Raw genomic sequence first — 15,916 nt, 5'->3', positions numbered from 1 at the left:
TCGAAATTATGAAATCTGAAAGGCCTCACACATTTGGATGCAGAAATAGATATGGGGCGGTGGGGGTGGGGAATATCCTTTCATATGCATATTATCTTCAGCAAAGCAAAGCAAATATATGGGCATTTCATTGAAATGGCAGAGGAGAAAGACCCTGAGAAATTTCTACTGAGCAAGAGATGGTAAATGGAAAGCAACTGTATCATAACCCTTACTAGTAATTTAAGACATGAAGAATGCCACTGATACTCTCTTCATTTAGCATGCTGTCAGCCCAGTCCAGTATTCTTGCCTGGAAAATCCCATGGACCGCGGAGCCTGGTAGGTTACCGTCCATGGGGTCGCAAAGAGTCGGACACAACTGAGCAACTTCACTTTCACTTGATGTTTTAGAGATGAGTCAAAGGTTTATAATGGCTTACCTTTAACCTTACTGTCCCTCTAAAATCTTAAATACCTCAACGAAAATATCTCCTTCCCCTCACAACTGGGGAGGGTCCACTCTATTTGTGATGTTTCCTGAGACTGGCATCTAAAGCTTATCCCTTTATCCCTGTATCTGCACCGGGCACAGAACTGAAACTATCACTGATAATCGAGGATGCGATCCAAATCAAGATGTGGTTGGTAAAACCCACCGTCTTCTCTCAGATGGAGATCTAAGAGAAAGGCGGAGATTGGGAGCAGGCGTGACAGCAGTGGGCTCAGCTGCAGGCAATAGCTGGAAGCTGGGAGGCGGGAAAGCACAGAGATAACTATGCCGTGCTGGGCCCAGCCAGGCAGCCAACAGCGAGGGGAAGGAACGCGGGTGTTGCAACCAGCGCTAAAGTAGAGAGCCCCGAGGAAGCAGAGCCTGGCAAGCAGGTTTGCCACGGTAACAGACATGAACGTGGAGATGGGTCTGAAGTTCAGGGGCAAGACTCCTGTCTCCAGGGTGTCGGGAAAGGCCGGGTTGCCAAGATCCTAGCCCAAGCCCAGTTTCCAACACTGCATCTTGCCTAGAAAATTGGTTTGTTTTTTTTGAGAGACTTGTCGGTTTTTTTTCTTCTTTCAAACTTTAAACTTTTTATTTTGTATTGGGGTATAGCTGATTAAGAATGTGCGGTAGTCTCAGGTAAAGAGTGAAGGCATACATATATATGGTATATGTGTGTATATATTCATACACATTCTCCCCCAAACCCCACTCCCATCCAGCCTGGCACATAACACTGAGGGCTCCATGTGCTATACAATACATCCTTTCTGACTACCCATTTTGAATACAGCAGTGTGTACATGGCCTTCCCAAGCACAGACAACAGGTTTCTTGAGTGATTGAATGCACGAATGAGTGAATGGAGTGAATAAAGCCAATTAGAGAGGAAATCAGGGGCAAGAAGACAAGATAAGAAGACGTGTTCTCAGCATGGGCTTACCATGGAGACTGGGTTTCAGATGCATGAAGCTCAGCTAAAAGAAGAGTACCACAGAGTCAAATCCAATGAAAGGTAGTTAGAAAATGCTAGAAATGGAGCTTCTTCAATTCATCCCGTGCAGGGACCCGGCCTGTTTCCAGAGTCTGGACAGGACCGGCTTTGCAGTTGTGCCTAAATGGTTACAGCTGTAAAATAAGGAACCTGTCAGAAAACCCAGCAGGGACTCACAGGCAAAAACAATGACTTCCAGAATATTGCACATTCTGAAATTCTGAATAGGGAGATCTATCCTCTTAGATACTCTCTTGGGTGCTTCAGAAGGAAAGTCCATTTTTCAAGGCTGTGGAGTGCCATTTTAACTCAAGTATCAAAGCATGACATGGGAATGAGGGAATAGAAGCATATGTCTATGACGTCAATATAGAAATCAAACATTTCAAAACATCACCTGGGCTTTGTCAGGGTCAGGGGGAGCATTTTCTAGAATGAGTAATGGATTTGCAGTAAACCATGAATCTTTCCTGTCTCACCCGAACTATTTAATTACCCAAGGGATTACACCCCAAGTTCACAGAGTGGTGAATTCCAAGGTACTATAACAGGAGAAGTTAATTGGTCCAGAGATGAACTGATGTTACAAATGAGAACTTCATGTTCTAACCATTAGGCAAATCACACTCAGGTTTCTTGCGTTAAGGTAATATAACCTTTTAGCACAAATTTTTCCACTCTAAATGTTGTGCTACCCAAACAGCCTTAAAGTTTGGAGCAGAAAAAAAAAGGCTAAACACAGTATTCCTTTGATGTTAGCAGTATTGTGAATAAAAAACAATTAATAGCCTTTCAGATACCCATCCTCTTGAACCAAGGAGAATCAAGAAAAGATGCACTGTCAACAGATACATTAGAGAGCAAAAATGGGTGTGGTGGAATACAGTATAATAACGCATATATAGGGAATTTAGAAAGATGGTAACAATGACCCTATATGCGAGACAGCAAAAGAGACACAGATGTAAAGAACAGACTTTTGGACTCTGTGGGAGAAGGTGAGGGTTGGATGATTTGAGAGAATAGCATTGAAACATATGTATTATCATACGTGAAAAAATCACCAGTCCAGGTTTGATGCATGAGACAGGGCGCTCAGGGCCGGTGCTCTGGGATGACCCTGAGGGATCGGATGGGGAGGGAGGTGGGAGGGGGGTTCAGGATGAGGAACACATGTACACCCGTGGCTGATTCATGTGAATGTATGGCAAAAACCACTACAATATTGTAAAGTAATTGAGTGAGTGAAGTCGCTCAATTGTGTCCGACTCTTTGCGACCCCATGGACTATAGCCCACCAGGCTCCTCCATCCATGGGATTTTCCAGGCAAGAATACTGGAGTGGGTTGCCATTTCCTTCTCCAGGAGATCTTCCTGACCTAGGGACTGAACCCGGGTCTCCCGCATTGTAGGCAGATGTTTTACCATCTGAGCCACCAAGGAAGTCGTAAAGTAATTAGCTTCCAATTAAAATAAATTAATCAATCAATTTTTTTTAAAGGATGTGGTGGAAGCTCTTTGGAATCTGTCTACAATGCAGGAGACCCCAGTTTGATTCTGGGTTGGGAAGATGCCCTGGAGAAGGGAAAGGCTACCCACTTCAGTATTCTGGCCTGGAGAATTCCATGGACTGTATAGTCCATGGGGTCGCAAAAAGTCAGACACAATTGAGCAACTTCCACTTTCCTTAACTGGACTTTCCTACTTTACTTTCCTGTCATACTCACATCTGTTCTCTACAATACCAGAACTATCTAATTCAAGTTTAGGGGCTTCCCTACTGGCTCAGTGGTAAAGAATCCACCTGCCAGAGCAGGAGATACAGGTTCGATCTGGGTCAGAAAGATACCCTGGAAAAGGAAATGACAACCCACTCCAGTATTCTTGACTGGGAAATTCCATGGACAGAGGAGCCTGGTGGGCTACAGTCCATAGGTTCACAGAAGAGTGGGACACGACTTAGCGACTGAACAACAACAACAATTCAAGTTTAACCATAACAGTCACATTCCTCAATACTAAATCACCCGGAGGGCTATTAAAACACAGATTGCTGCTAATCCACATCCCAAATTTCTGATTTGGTAGATCTGAGATGAGGCATGCAATTTTTCTAACAAGTTCTAAGGTGATGCTAGTATTATTGATCCAGGGACCATACTTTGAGAACCACTAGCCTGGAGAATATTTTTTCCTTTGTTGAGCCTCAATTTATACTCTGTAAAATAATAAGTAATGTTCAGATTGTTGTAATGGCTAAATATTGCAAAGTATTCCAGACAAACGCTAAATGTGATTTTAATCTGAAGAAAAGAGCAGGAGACTGTGAATCAGGAGACTCCTGGTTACGGGTCTACCATAGACTGGCCAGCCACATAACCTCTCCAGGCATGTTTTCTCACTTATAAAATGTGTTAATTCATGCAGCTAAAACTTATGGAACACCCACTGTATAACTGACATCTGCCAGACATTAGAAATATGGTAGAAAAACAAGCCCCTTAATTTGAGAGAACAGCACTGAAACACGTATATTACCATATGTAAAATAGATGACCAGTGCAATTTTGATGCATGAAGCAGGGAACTAAAGGCCAGTGCTCTGGGACAACCCAGAGGGATGGGGTGGGGAGGAAGGTGAGAGGGAGGTTCAGGATGGGGGACACATGTACACTGATTCATGTCGATGTATAGCAAAAACCACCACAATATTGTGAAGTAACTAGCCTCCAATTACAATAAATATTAATTTAAAAAAAAGTCCTGATTCCACACACTATAATTATGATTATGATTTGGATGATATCCAAATTGTCTTCCAACTGTAAAATTGGGTGGCTTTATTATTTTTAAAAAATTAGCTTTTTCCTATTCTTCAATAACTTTGTCCTTCATAAGTCTGACTTAAATAAAAATTTTATAAGCTATCAAGGAGTAATTAGGTGTTACTATCAGGCGAGGTGGCCAAAATATAAATATAAAATATTCATATATTATTCAAGTAAATTTCGTGTGTTGATTACCACTCTTACCTATTAATAAAAATAAAATTTTAAGTGTGTGGATTAAGTGGCAAACCATCAGTGAAGAAAACAACTGGAATTTACATTTAGTTCCATATTCTCCAATTCATTTGCATTTTTCAAATGTATATTTCAGTTCAGTTCAGTTCAGTCGCTCAGTCGTGTCCAACTCTTCACGACCCCATGAATAGCAGCACGCCAGGCCTCCCTGTCCATCACCAACTCCCAGAGTTCACTCAGACTCACGTCCATTTGAAAACATACAACAGGCAATGGATCCAAGCCCAAGAATGGATGTGACCCATTCTAGCATATCTGGGAAGGCTTAGACAAGTCTGTTCACCTAAATCTCATTTCTTTTTACTTGTAAACATGGGAATAATAAAACATACCCCACCAAGATTTAGATAATGATTTTTGGAGGTTTGAGATAATTTATGTAAAATTACTAGCACAGTACTTAATGTGCTGTATAATAGGTGGTTATAATGTCACATTAACTAGAAGATTATCTATGCAAGTATAGAATTCCAAAGGGCAAAATCAAGTTTAGACTCTATAAAGAGTCTGTCAGTAATACCAATAACTTTATTTGCTATTTTTAAATGAAATATAAATTATATAAATTCTAAATGTGGTATCGTATATAATTAAGTCTTTATCATTCTTTTTCTGTATGTAATATGTCTCAATTCAACTTAATGGGTGAATCAATCAATTAACAACACCCAGAATCTTCCACTGCAACTGAAGTTAAAGTCTCCTTATTTCTTCCAGCCACTAGAAAAGAACTGAAAAATTTAAGTCTGGAAACCAAGATAATCAAAGTCCCAAAAAGCCAGAGTGGACTTTTGGAATGCTCCAGCATTATGGTGCTCTTCAAATTAGGGACGGATTTGGAACTAGCTGAAGAAATGTAACACCTAATTTCTCCTTGATAGCTTATAAGAAACCACCTCAAAGAAAAAGGTGGGCTTAAAAGCTGAAATTTACATAGCCTAATATATTCCTCCGAATTACCAGGCTTGGAATAGTCAATAACAAGATGCCACAAAACACCTACAGCCACACAATCTGTGCATTCCAGAATATGAGTTGTGCTTAAGTAAAGAAGTGATTATTTCATATTTCTAAACGTGAAAAATTGGAGAGGGCAATGGCACCCCACGCCAGTGTTCTTGCCTGGAGAATCCCAGGGATGGTGGAGCCTGGAGGGCTGCTGTCTATGGGGTCACACAGAGTTGGACACGACTGAAGCAACTTAGCAGCAGCAGCAGCAGCAAACATGAAAAATAGGGCACTGAATCCCAAATGAGTCCCTCAGATTAAAGTGGGATTTGAAAACCATGATATAAATTGACTCTGTCTACACATTTTAAAGGGATCTCCTGAAAAAAAAAAAAAAAAACTGATTATTCACTACCAAGTTTAAAAAACAAAACAAAACCCTGCAAGTCCTTAGGTGTTCTTTGCTTCAATGCTGCTGCTGCTGCTGCTAAGTCACTTCAGTCGTGTCCGACTCTGTGCGACCCCATAGACGGCAGCCCACCAGGCTCCCCCGTCCCTGGGATTCTCCAGGCAAGAACACTGGAGTGGGTTGCCATTTCCTTCTCCAATGCATGAAAGTGAAAAGTGAAAGGGAAGTCACTCAGTCGTGTCCGACTCTTAGCGACCCCATGGACTGCAGCCTACCAGGCTCCTCCGTCCAAGGGATTTTCCAGGCAAGAGTACTGGAGTGGGGTGCCATTGCCTTATCCGAAATTCTACTCTAGATGTATTTATTTCCTCATTCTTCCACATTCTCTCAGTAGGATTTCATTCCATTGGAACCACCCTCACCAAGGACACCAGTGATCTCCAATTTGTTAATTTGTTGTCTTTCTAGCCTTACTTGGCCTTTCTTGCTCTCCTCCCCCAGACAATCTGTTTCCTTTCCTTCTGTGATGGAGACACTATGGTTTTCTTCCATCCTATGTGGATGTTCCTTCTCAGTCACCAGTATGGATTTTCCTCTTCTGCTGTTGGCTGCTTACATGCTGGAGCTCTTCAAGCTTTTGTCCTAGGTTTTACTGATGTCAACTTCCATTTGCATGTACAACCTGGGGGATTTCATCCACTCCTGTGACATCAGGAATCTGCTGACTCCCTTATTCATCAGTCTAGGCCATGTACAAGTTTTGGATTTCAGGCCTAAATATCTAACCAACTATGAGACCTATCCACCATTGTGGGTAGGACATAATCACCTAAAACTGAACACAGCCAGACTTGACCTCTTTATCTTCCCCCTCCTTCACTCCAAGTCTCCCCACTCAAATGTTTCCCTGCTCAATAGCTGGTACCTCCAAGGCAGTCAGTTGCTCAGGCAAGAGATCTCCTGATGCTCCCCAAATCCGTCTCTCTCACTACCCACAACCAGACATCAGTCTTTTTCTTCTACTCCCAAATGTTTACAGAGCCTGCCAACTTCTCTCCAACTCTGCCAGCCCGACCCCAGGCCACCATGGCTATCCTTCAGAACTCCTGCAGCCTCCTAACTGGCTTCTTTGTCTCCACTGAGTTCTCTTTCTAATCATTTCCCTACACTGCAGCCACAGTCATCCTTCTTAAAAGCACTCTCTACTTACACAAGTTTTCTGCTTAAAAATCATCCAAACACTCTCCATAGCATAGTTGAGAAAACAAACTCCAGAACACAGCTGAAAGGGTGCTTTCTGATCTAGTTCCTGCTGAATCCACCGGTCTCGTTTCCAGCTCCTTCCTCTGCTCTCTCTCCCTTCGCCAACCCACTGTGCTGAGAGGCTTCGGTTCCTCAGAACTGCCAAATTTGCTAATCCCTCTGTGACTGGGTCTCTCCCTCATCTCTTCTGATCCTATTCATATTTAAGGCTTGAGCTTCTTGCATCCTCCAAGAAGCCCTCTTTGATTTCACCCACCTAAGTCTGACACTGGTGGAGACTGAGGGCAGGAGAAGGGGGCAACAGAAGATCGAGATGGATGAGATGGTTGGATGGCATCACTGACTCAACGGACATGAGTTTGAGCAAACTCCCGGAGATGGTGAAGGACAGGGAAGCCTGGCGTGCTGCAGTCCATGGGTGGCAAAGAATCAGACATGACTGAGTGACTGAACAACAACCACCTAAATCTAGGTTAGGTGTCGATGTAATCCTCCCATAAACACCCGGAAGCACCCTGTGCTTCCCCATCACAGAGGTCCCTGCACTCGTCTCTTGATATCCAACAGATGTCCTTGCCCCTGAGGGCAGTGACCGTGTTCTGTACCCACCAGTTAGCACAACGCCTGGTTCCAGTACTAAATAGTATTTCAGTGAATACTCCTCTGGTCCTGTGCAAATAACCAAATGTTCCAATTGTTAAGATGTAGGGCAGGAATCTCCATGTCTTCCAAACAAATGTCACAGAGAGAAGTCAGCCCTCAAACCTCTTCAGCTGCCACCTTAATGATCAGCTAATACCTTCTTAGCAAAAGACCATCCTACCTAGAAATAGAATAAGATAGTGTAGTATTGGTGCTTTCCACAGAGTGAATCCTCAGAAATGTTTGTAAGGCAATGTCAGTTTGAAGCTTGATCAAAGGAAAAAAAGGAATAAAAGCATAAGACAGCATGGTCTTATCAGGCTGTTTTACATTTTTTTTGCATGTTTTTAAAATTATTTTTAATTGTAAGAAAATTGCTGTACAGTGTTGTGTTGGTTTCTGCCATACAACAGGATCAGCCATGATTATACATCTACCACCTCCCTCCATTCCCCGCATCCTCCCCTTCCAGGTCTGCTCTGGATTTTTTCAATCAGAGGGTCTCTTGACCCTCCTCTTGCCAAACTTTATGGTGTGGCCTGATTTGTAAACTGAGAGCTGTAGGGAGCTGAAGGGATCATCTTATTTTCAATGGAGAACAATTTAGGAATAGGAACCCAGGTGTTAACTGCCTAACAGCAAAATCCAGAGGTCTTTGCTATCTAGCTCCTTTCTTCTTTCTCTCCCCTCCTCCGCTCTCTGCCTGGATCCTGCTTTAGTCTCTTACTATTTTTTTTCCTCCTACTGGGTCTCCAATCCCCCCACCCAGTCACCTAGGCTTCCCTTCACTCAGCCACATCATCACAGCCATCCCCAAGACTCTCAGTTTAGGCTTTGGGTCAGTTTTCTTCCCCGTCCCACCCCACCAGCCCCCACTCCCATTCATTCACAAAGATTCTCCTTTGTTTGGAGGCACAAAATAGTTAACAGACATCTGTTTAGATTACAAATCCGTTTAGATTACAAATGCTTACATTTATAAGCATTAAAGAACTCCTCCAATAACACAAACATTTAATTAGCTATCTTCCTCACTAAGTGGCAAGAAAGAGAAGGTCAAAATAATGTGTAAAAAACTGCTGGAACAAAAATGTCTCCCTCTTTAAAAATTCCCTTTCAGTTTTCTCCATCCTCATTGTTTCCTCTGGATCCACGGCCTCCCACCAAATGGCTGACGACTGCCAGCTTCAAACTCTGCCACATCAACAGGGAGGGAGCCGGGCAGCGTTAGCTATTTGCATCAGGTTCCAGGAATGCTTTTCCAGTTATCAGTTTACTCTGCAGAGAGATTTTTCCTTTAGTTTATAAACGTGTGCTCGAATTTCTCGAATTCTCCAAAACTTGCTGAGAATTTTGTTATCCTAAAAGGTAAATTATAATCACATTTCCCAAACAGTTACTGCAATTTCAAAAAGTCTTCCAAAGTTATCTCCCACATCAGTGCTCTTAATTAGAAAAAGAGGTTTTTTGGGTTTTTTTTTTTTTAGTTTTGGGATTTTTCTCTTTTATTTCCACTAACTTTGTAAGTTTAGAGGAAGCAACTAGTTTAAGAAAAGTTTATTTTATAGCAGCTGCTGATAGAGTTAACTTAGGCAGAAATTCTTCCTTATAGGAGAGGGGTGGAGGAAGGAGAGAAAAGATGGGGGAAAGCAAGGAAAAAAGATTAGAAAGGAACTACAGCCTACTCATTTCTGTTTGGTGGAGACAGAATTGACCTAAAGATGCCCCTTTTGTGCTACCTTCTGGGAGAGAATGGTTGTCTCATTGGGGGTGCTGAGCAAGCAGGGACGCAGCCCCAGACCAATGGCCTTTCCTCTGGGCCTGAAATGAATCTCAAAAGGGCTGGGGAAAGGGCCGTCTGCTGACGTTGACTGCACTCAGTATTCTGGATTCTCAAGAGTTCCGGTGTCTCACTTCCAGTGCTTCAGGGTCAAGGTCCCAGCTCCTCCTCTCCCTGGTGGGTGAAGGGGGTTGGGTGTGGGGGAGAGATCTAACATCCACGCTGGTGGGAGCTTCGCTTGAGGTGTGACCAGAGCAGACAGCCTATATCTCAAACTCAAATTAGAAGTCCCTCTAGATGGCCTAGGCTTTTTCTCCAAGGTGTGGAGAGGAGCTGGGAGGTGCTTGGGCGTTTCCTGGGCAGAGAGGGGAAGAGGGATGGGTGGGTTTGGGGGACTCTGAGTTTGGGCTTGGGATGGAGCTGGTAAATCCAGACAAGGAGTCTGTGGAGAAGAGGAGGGGGACACTGGAAACCTGAAAGGGAGAGGGTGGACTTTCCATGCAACCTCAGGAAGAGACTGCGAGTGAGAGAGGAGTCCAGGTCCGTCAGTTACAATCACTTCGCAGGGTCAGATAATCCCCAAAGCCTCGGTTTAGGATCAGCCTCAGCAAAGAGTGGCCAGGAGGTCTAGGGTTTCTCCGATGTGGTCGATCTGGTCTGCTGGCAAAGCCCATTCTCCCCGGTGCGGGAGGCCACGCTGCCACTAGCGCGCATCTCTCCCTTTCAACAGTGGGTCTCCTCGGGACTCCAAGTCCACCCTCCAACAAACGGAACCCCCCTCTCATCCTTCCCCGGAGCCAGAAGAGAGAGGGAGCGTTACTTCTGAAAAAGTGGGCGCACACACGCCCCAGAGTTGGAGAAAAACGGGGCGGGGGTGAGGGGCAGGGTGGAGAGGGCGGAAGGAGGGCGGCCTCCGGGTGCGCCACGCTGTCGGACCCGTTCTGGGTCCTCTGCCCCCAGGGCCCTCCACCCTGCCGGTGGCCCGCAGGGCACAAGGTAGGCAGGGCTGGACAGCTCCCGCTTTGATCTCTGGGCTTCGGTCCCTTCTCCAGCTGCCGGGCTGCCGCCGAGAGCTGCAAACTCTGCCCACGTCGGTGTCAGCAGAGCCCTCCGACGTGTCCATAAGTGTTTCCAAACTTGGAAAGGGCGGGGAGGTGGGGGGAGTTGGGGGGAGGAAGGCCAGAGCGGGGGGATGGGGAGGGCGGAGGTATGCAGACAGCGAGTCAGAGTTTCCCCTTGAAAGCCTCAAAAGTGTCCACGTCCTCAAAAAGAATGGAACCAATTTAAGAAGCCAGCCCCCGTGGCCACGTCCCTCCCCTCGCTGCACTCCCTCCTCGGCGCCCCCGCAGTCTCCTCCCAGCTGTGGCTGCCCGGGCCCCCAGCCCCAGCCCTCTCATTGGTGGAAGCGCTTTTGGAGGCACCCTCGGGCCGGAGAAACTTGGGCCGTATAAATAGGGCAGATCCGGGCTTTATTATTTTAGCACCAAGGCGGCAGGAGGTTTCGGCTAAGTTGGAGGTACTGGCCACGACTGCATGCCTGCGCCCGCCAGGTGATACCTCCGCCGGTGACCCAGGGGCTCTGCGACACAAGGAGTCTGCATGTCTGAGTGGTAGACATGCTCAGCTTTGTGGATACGCGGACTTTGTTGCTGCTTGCAGTAACTTCGTGCCTAGCAACATGCCAATGTAAGTGCCTTCAGCTTGTTTCGGGCAGTCTGGGGAAGAGATTAGAGGGGTGGGCAGGAAAACCTGGTCTGAAATGGAAAACCTCGCCAAGTTCCAGGTACAGCTAGGAGGGCAGGCTCTCTGGCATGTGGAGAAACGCTGGCATATAGGAGAAACGTGGAAAATACTGTAGAAATAAAAATCAAAAGAGGCTCTCGACTCTCGCCAAAAGTTAGGGAACTTTTTCTCTTAACTCGGAGTGAGGCTGTGAACTTCATCTGGATCCTCCAGCTAGTGAAGCTCAAAGGGATCAGAGAATCCTTTTCTTTAAGGATGAGATGTTATCTGACATGACCAAGGAGGCCAAAGGCCTCCACCTAAAAGGCCCCATAACTGCACTGATGCCCACCTCTATGAAACCTGAGGCCTGGTTTAGAAAACCCTTTAATTAAGTTATTAAAAAAAAAAAAAAAAACTCACGCCCTAAAGACTTTTCTTTTCTGGGTGTTTTAAGACTGGTCTGGATGATGGTGACCATGAGGCGCCCTCTGGAGGGAGGACAAGGAGAGCACAGGGGACCAGGGCTTAAGGCTCACGGAGTCACCATTTAAAGACTCCACAGGGTTATACAGAGAATGTCTGCATTTCTCCTTGAACCCAGTCCCAAAAGCTAGTCAGTGTTTCCCGGCAAGGAAAATGGATACTTTCTGAAATGTAATTAGCTTCTCATTTCATTACCTGATCATGGAAATGGTAATATGATTTAGCTAAAATCTGCCCTGCCTTTTGTTGAGCCTGAGAGTTATCTCTTTAACATGTTCCCAGTGACAGGCATTCTGAACTTAGCAAGTTGGGAAATTATCAACACTGATCTGGGTCTCAAGAGACCCAGGTTTTTCCCATGACTCTGCCAATAATTTATCATGTGACTGTGGACAAGTCAAACTGAGCCTTTTCTAAAACACGGCATAGAAACTGGATGGACTCCAAGGCTGCTTTCCAGCTGTAGGTTTTATGACCCCATTGGGTATCTGGCCACACCCAACACTCTAAAACTTGGCTCCACCCATATGCCACGGTGTCTACCATTGCATCATTACTGATGCATTTGTGTGTGTGTGTGTTCTCCCTTCATCAGCTTTTAGTATACACACTGTGAATACTAAGGAATAATTGCATTGAACTAATTCACATTACCAGGTTCATTTTTTATGAGATCTGAGGGTGGTAGGGGAAAAGGGTCTTCTCCTAAAGATGAAAATAAACCTCGGGAAGTTTGAAGGTACAAAGGACAATTCAACTTCTCATCAATATCCAACCCCAGTCTGAATAAAAGTTACCCAACACACATTCTTCAAAATGGCTGTCTGAATAATTAGAAGGCAAATTTCCAAAACCATGAGGACTTCCGTTAATCAAGCCCAGGCATAATTATTCTTCCTACTGATGAACACAATGAAGTAAACATATCATTTTTCTAATTTAAAAGTAATTCTCATAAATTGCCCTTAAATATCAGGGCTGGATGTGGTCCACCCTCCTGAATTGTGACTGCTACAACAGATGTTCTCACTCCAAATGACACACTTCTTGGCCACCTAATTAAAGCAATTTTTGGGGTGATTCATTTTGTTGCCAGCTTGGCCACATTTATATCCTGTGTTAGCCTGTAATTTTTATACTGTAGGAGCGGAATTCAGTCTTTAAGGACTTAAAGCAATTATGGCAAAGGGGGAGGATACTACTTTGGTGTATTTTTCCCATTATTTTTCTAGATCTTTAATGCAGTTTTTTCCATTTATACAGAGCAATTCTTTCTCAGGGCCAAAAGTGATATATGTTGGTAAAATGTCCTTACCTAATTTAAGTAAACCTATTTAAAGCAAAACTTCAGGTGTATAAATGAATCCATTTTCATGGTGACTAATTCACAAATTAGTCCTTTTGAAAAAGGACATTAAGAATGGTACAAACACTGTAATGTTAATGTTATATAAAAAACCAAAATCTGCTTTAGGTAATGTAGTTTCCTAAATTTCTCCCCTTTTAAATTTCTAAGTATCAAAAATTTTCTAAACTACAAATTATTACTCATCAATCTGCTGGTTTTGCTCACATTCAGTGAGTCACTGTGCAATTTACCATCATAATTACTAAACATTACAAGTATCCTTTAGACACATTAATGTTTCACAGCATTTATAAAATAGTAAATAATTAACAATTTAATTCAAAGTATATTTACACATTAATATTTAAAACAAATGGTCCTGTTGATCCCTGCCATAATTTTGACCTGCATAATTTCCAAGTCATTAGAATATTCTTAATAAAAAATACAACTGGTCCTTTAACTAGGTAAGTCAGTTTTATAGACAAGTATACCCATTTGTTAATCACTGCTGGTGATCAGTGAAATAATACTAATAATTATTTCTTTTTTCCCTTTTTCTCTATAGCCTTACAAGAGGTGAGTAAAATTATTTTTAGAATTTTTAATTTTAGACTTTGATTGCCTTGGCCACAGTAGTCGTCTCTGGGGAAAGAAAAGGAAGCTATATTGGTATTGACCAACCTGAATTTCCAAAAAAAATCAAGAGTTAAGGTAGTCCAGCCTTTCTGGTTGCCTTAGCAAGTACCCACGCCAGTTTCCAAAATGGGCGGGGCTACTGAATAAGGCCACCCTAAAACCTACACCCATAAGAAAAGAAGAATAAATAATTCAGTGGAAGGTTGGGTGTTAGCACCAGCTTCCCCGGAGTTAGACTTCATCTAGCTAGAGAATTTTGTCACTCCCTGGAGTCATCTGCAAGATTGTTATGAGCAAATTCTTAGCTCATGAGCTGAATTTGAGGTATAATTATAGATAAGTATATATCTGAGATCTGTACATATTTTTATTGGTAAAATGTAAATTGTACTTTGAAATATTAAGATAATAATAATGTGCAGTATGTATAATTTGTAAGTGTATTTGTATACTACATGGAAATGGGAGCCATTTTTAAATTTATACAGTTTTCCTCATAATAATCTTTTACTTATTCTCTTCTAGGCAACTGCAAGAAAGGTAAGAGTCTAATATTTCTCTGTATCTGAAATGATCAGAGATAACTTAGAGTTTAACTAAACTTATGGTACACTACAGAAGGAATACACCTTGTCAAGATTTTGTGCATATGAATATGTATTAGCTAAACCATAGAATGAAGTAGCTTTGATATGTAAGATAACAAAGTTTTATTATCTTCCAGAGTCATCTCTAATTATATTTATATTATACAACTGGTGACTTACATACTAAAGGAAAAGAAAAGATTTATTTTGTTCTAGAGATGAACTGAGTATCATATTAATTATAGGTAGTAGACAAAAGTTTATTTTAAAGAGCTTTGACTATATAAATATGCTGTTATTGATGTTACAAAATGATAATTTTATCCACAGAAATTATCTTTCTAAAAATAGTGGTTACAATATTGGCCCTAATGCTGGAGACTATAGCCTCCAATTTCCCAGCGTAAAACAAAATTACATGTAATTATAATAAAAACAAAAAACTTTTATCTATTTTATTGTGCTATTTTTATAGCTACTATCTAGTAACATTATGGTTAGATCAGACTCCTGACTAATCATTATCAAGAATGCTTTGCTCATTCACTGGAAATTGCTTAGACATTTATTATTGTGCTGTTTGTATCTTCCTTATAGGGCCCAAGTGGAGATAGAGGACCACGCGGAGAAAGGGTGTGTAATTTTTGAACTATTAAAGAGCTTTGGCCCATATTTTAATAACTACATATTAGAAACTACAGGAGTCTGACAGTTTATAAAAATGTTATGTATCCAGATAATTGCCTACCTTTTAAGCAGATAATGCCTTACAGAAAGTGAATGAGCATTATTCTACATAATCAATATTATTTTTAGGTCAAGATTATCCTTTAAGAAAGCAAACCTATTATAGATAGCCATATTCTTTGCATGGTCTATCTTTCTTTGCTTGAAGTTGACATGTCCAACACATAGATGAGGGAGAGGTGCCTACCCACTACAACATGACCCTTCCCTTTTTCAACATGCTTTGTTTACTTTTCAAGTAAGATCTCTGATGTAGGCTTAATGTAATAGTGAACCAGCAGTCAACAACATGTTTCTGTTTAAATTAATAAATGTATAGGTTAGGCTTGCATTTTTTTCATGGTATTCTTAGATCTTGCTATATTTACGTGGTATCAACATATAAATACCCATACCTTGTAACCATTGAGAAGTGCAGACTTCAATGTATTCCACTCAAGCAATTTATTACAGGTAGGATTATGTCAGTAAATTACTTTAACATAAATAGTATTAATGGTAGGAAAACTGCAGGATTTTCTATACTGTGATGACTATTAATTATCATTTCATCTACTTTTCACACATAACATACTAAAATAATTGAGTAAATTCATCAATCAGAAATTGACCGTCAATATACATAGTATATCTGGAGAAGGAAATGGCAACCCACTCCAGTATTCTCTTGTCTGGAGAATCCCATGGACAGAGGAGCCTGGCGGGCTACAGTCCATGGGCTTGCAGGGTCGGACACGACTGAGCAACTTCACACATACATAGTATATCACTGTGCACTGTTAACCATATGAAT

At 42.3% G+C, this 15,916-nt stretch overlaps 1 protein-coding gene across 1 annotated transcript in view; it reads left to right on the top strand.

Moving 5' to 3' along the window:
- The first annotated feature begins 10,827 nt into the window (after positions 1–10,827).
- COL1A2 (collagen, type I, alpha 2) overlaps positions 10,828–15,916 on the top strand; it is a 37,367-nt gene continuing 32,278 nt past the window's right edge. Inside the window, exons 1-4 of the mRNA XM_010839767.1 lie at positions 10,828–11,280; positions 13,719–13,729; positions 14,315–14,329; positions 14,974–15,009. Of these exons, the coding sequence (XP_010838069.1) occupies positions 11,211–11,280; positions 13,719–13,729; positions 14,315–14,329; positions 14,974–15,009 (132 nt within the window). The 5' untranslated portion in view covers positions 10,828–11,210. The remainder of the gene's footprint in view (positions 11,281–13,718; positions 13,730–14,314; positions 14,330–14,973; positions 15,010–15,916) is intronic.

The sequence above is a fragment of the Bison bison genome, unplaced genomic scaffold, assembly GCF_000754665.1.
Source record: "Bison bison bison isolate TAMUID 2011002044 unplaced genomic scaffold, Bison_UMD1.0 scf7180017864134, whole genome shotgun sequence".
NCBI classification, from domain to species: Eukaryota; Metazoa; Chordata; class Mammalia; order Artiodactyla; family Bovidae; genus Bison; species Bison bison.
Note: the sequence above shows the minus strand (reverse complement) of the source record. Positions and strands in the feature narration are given on the sequence as shown.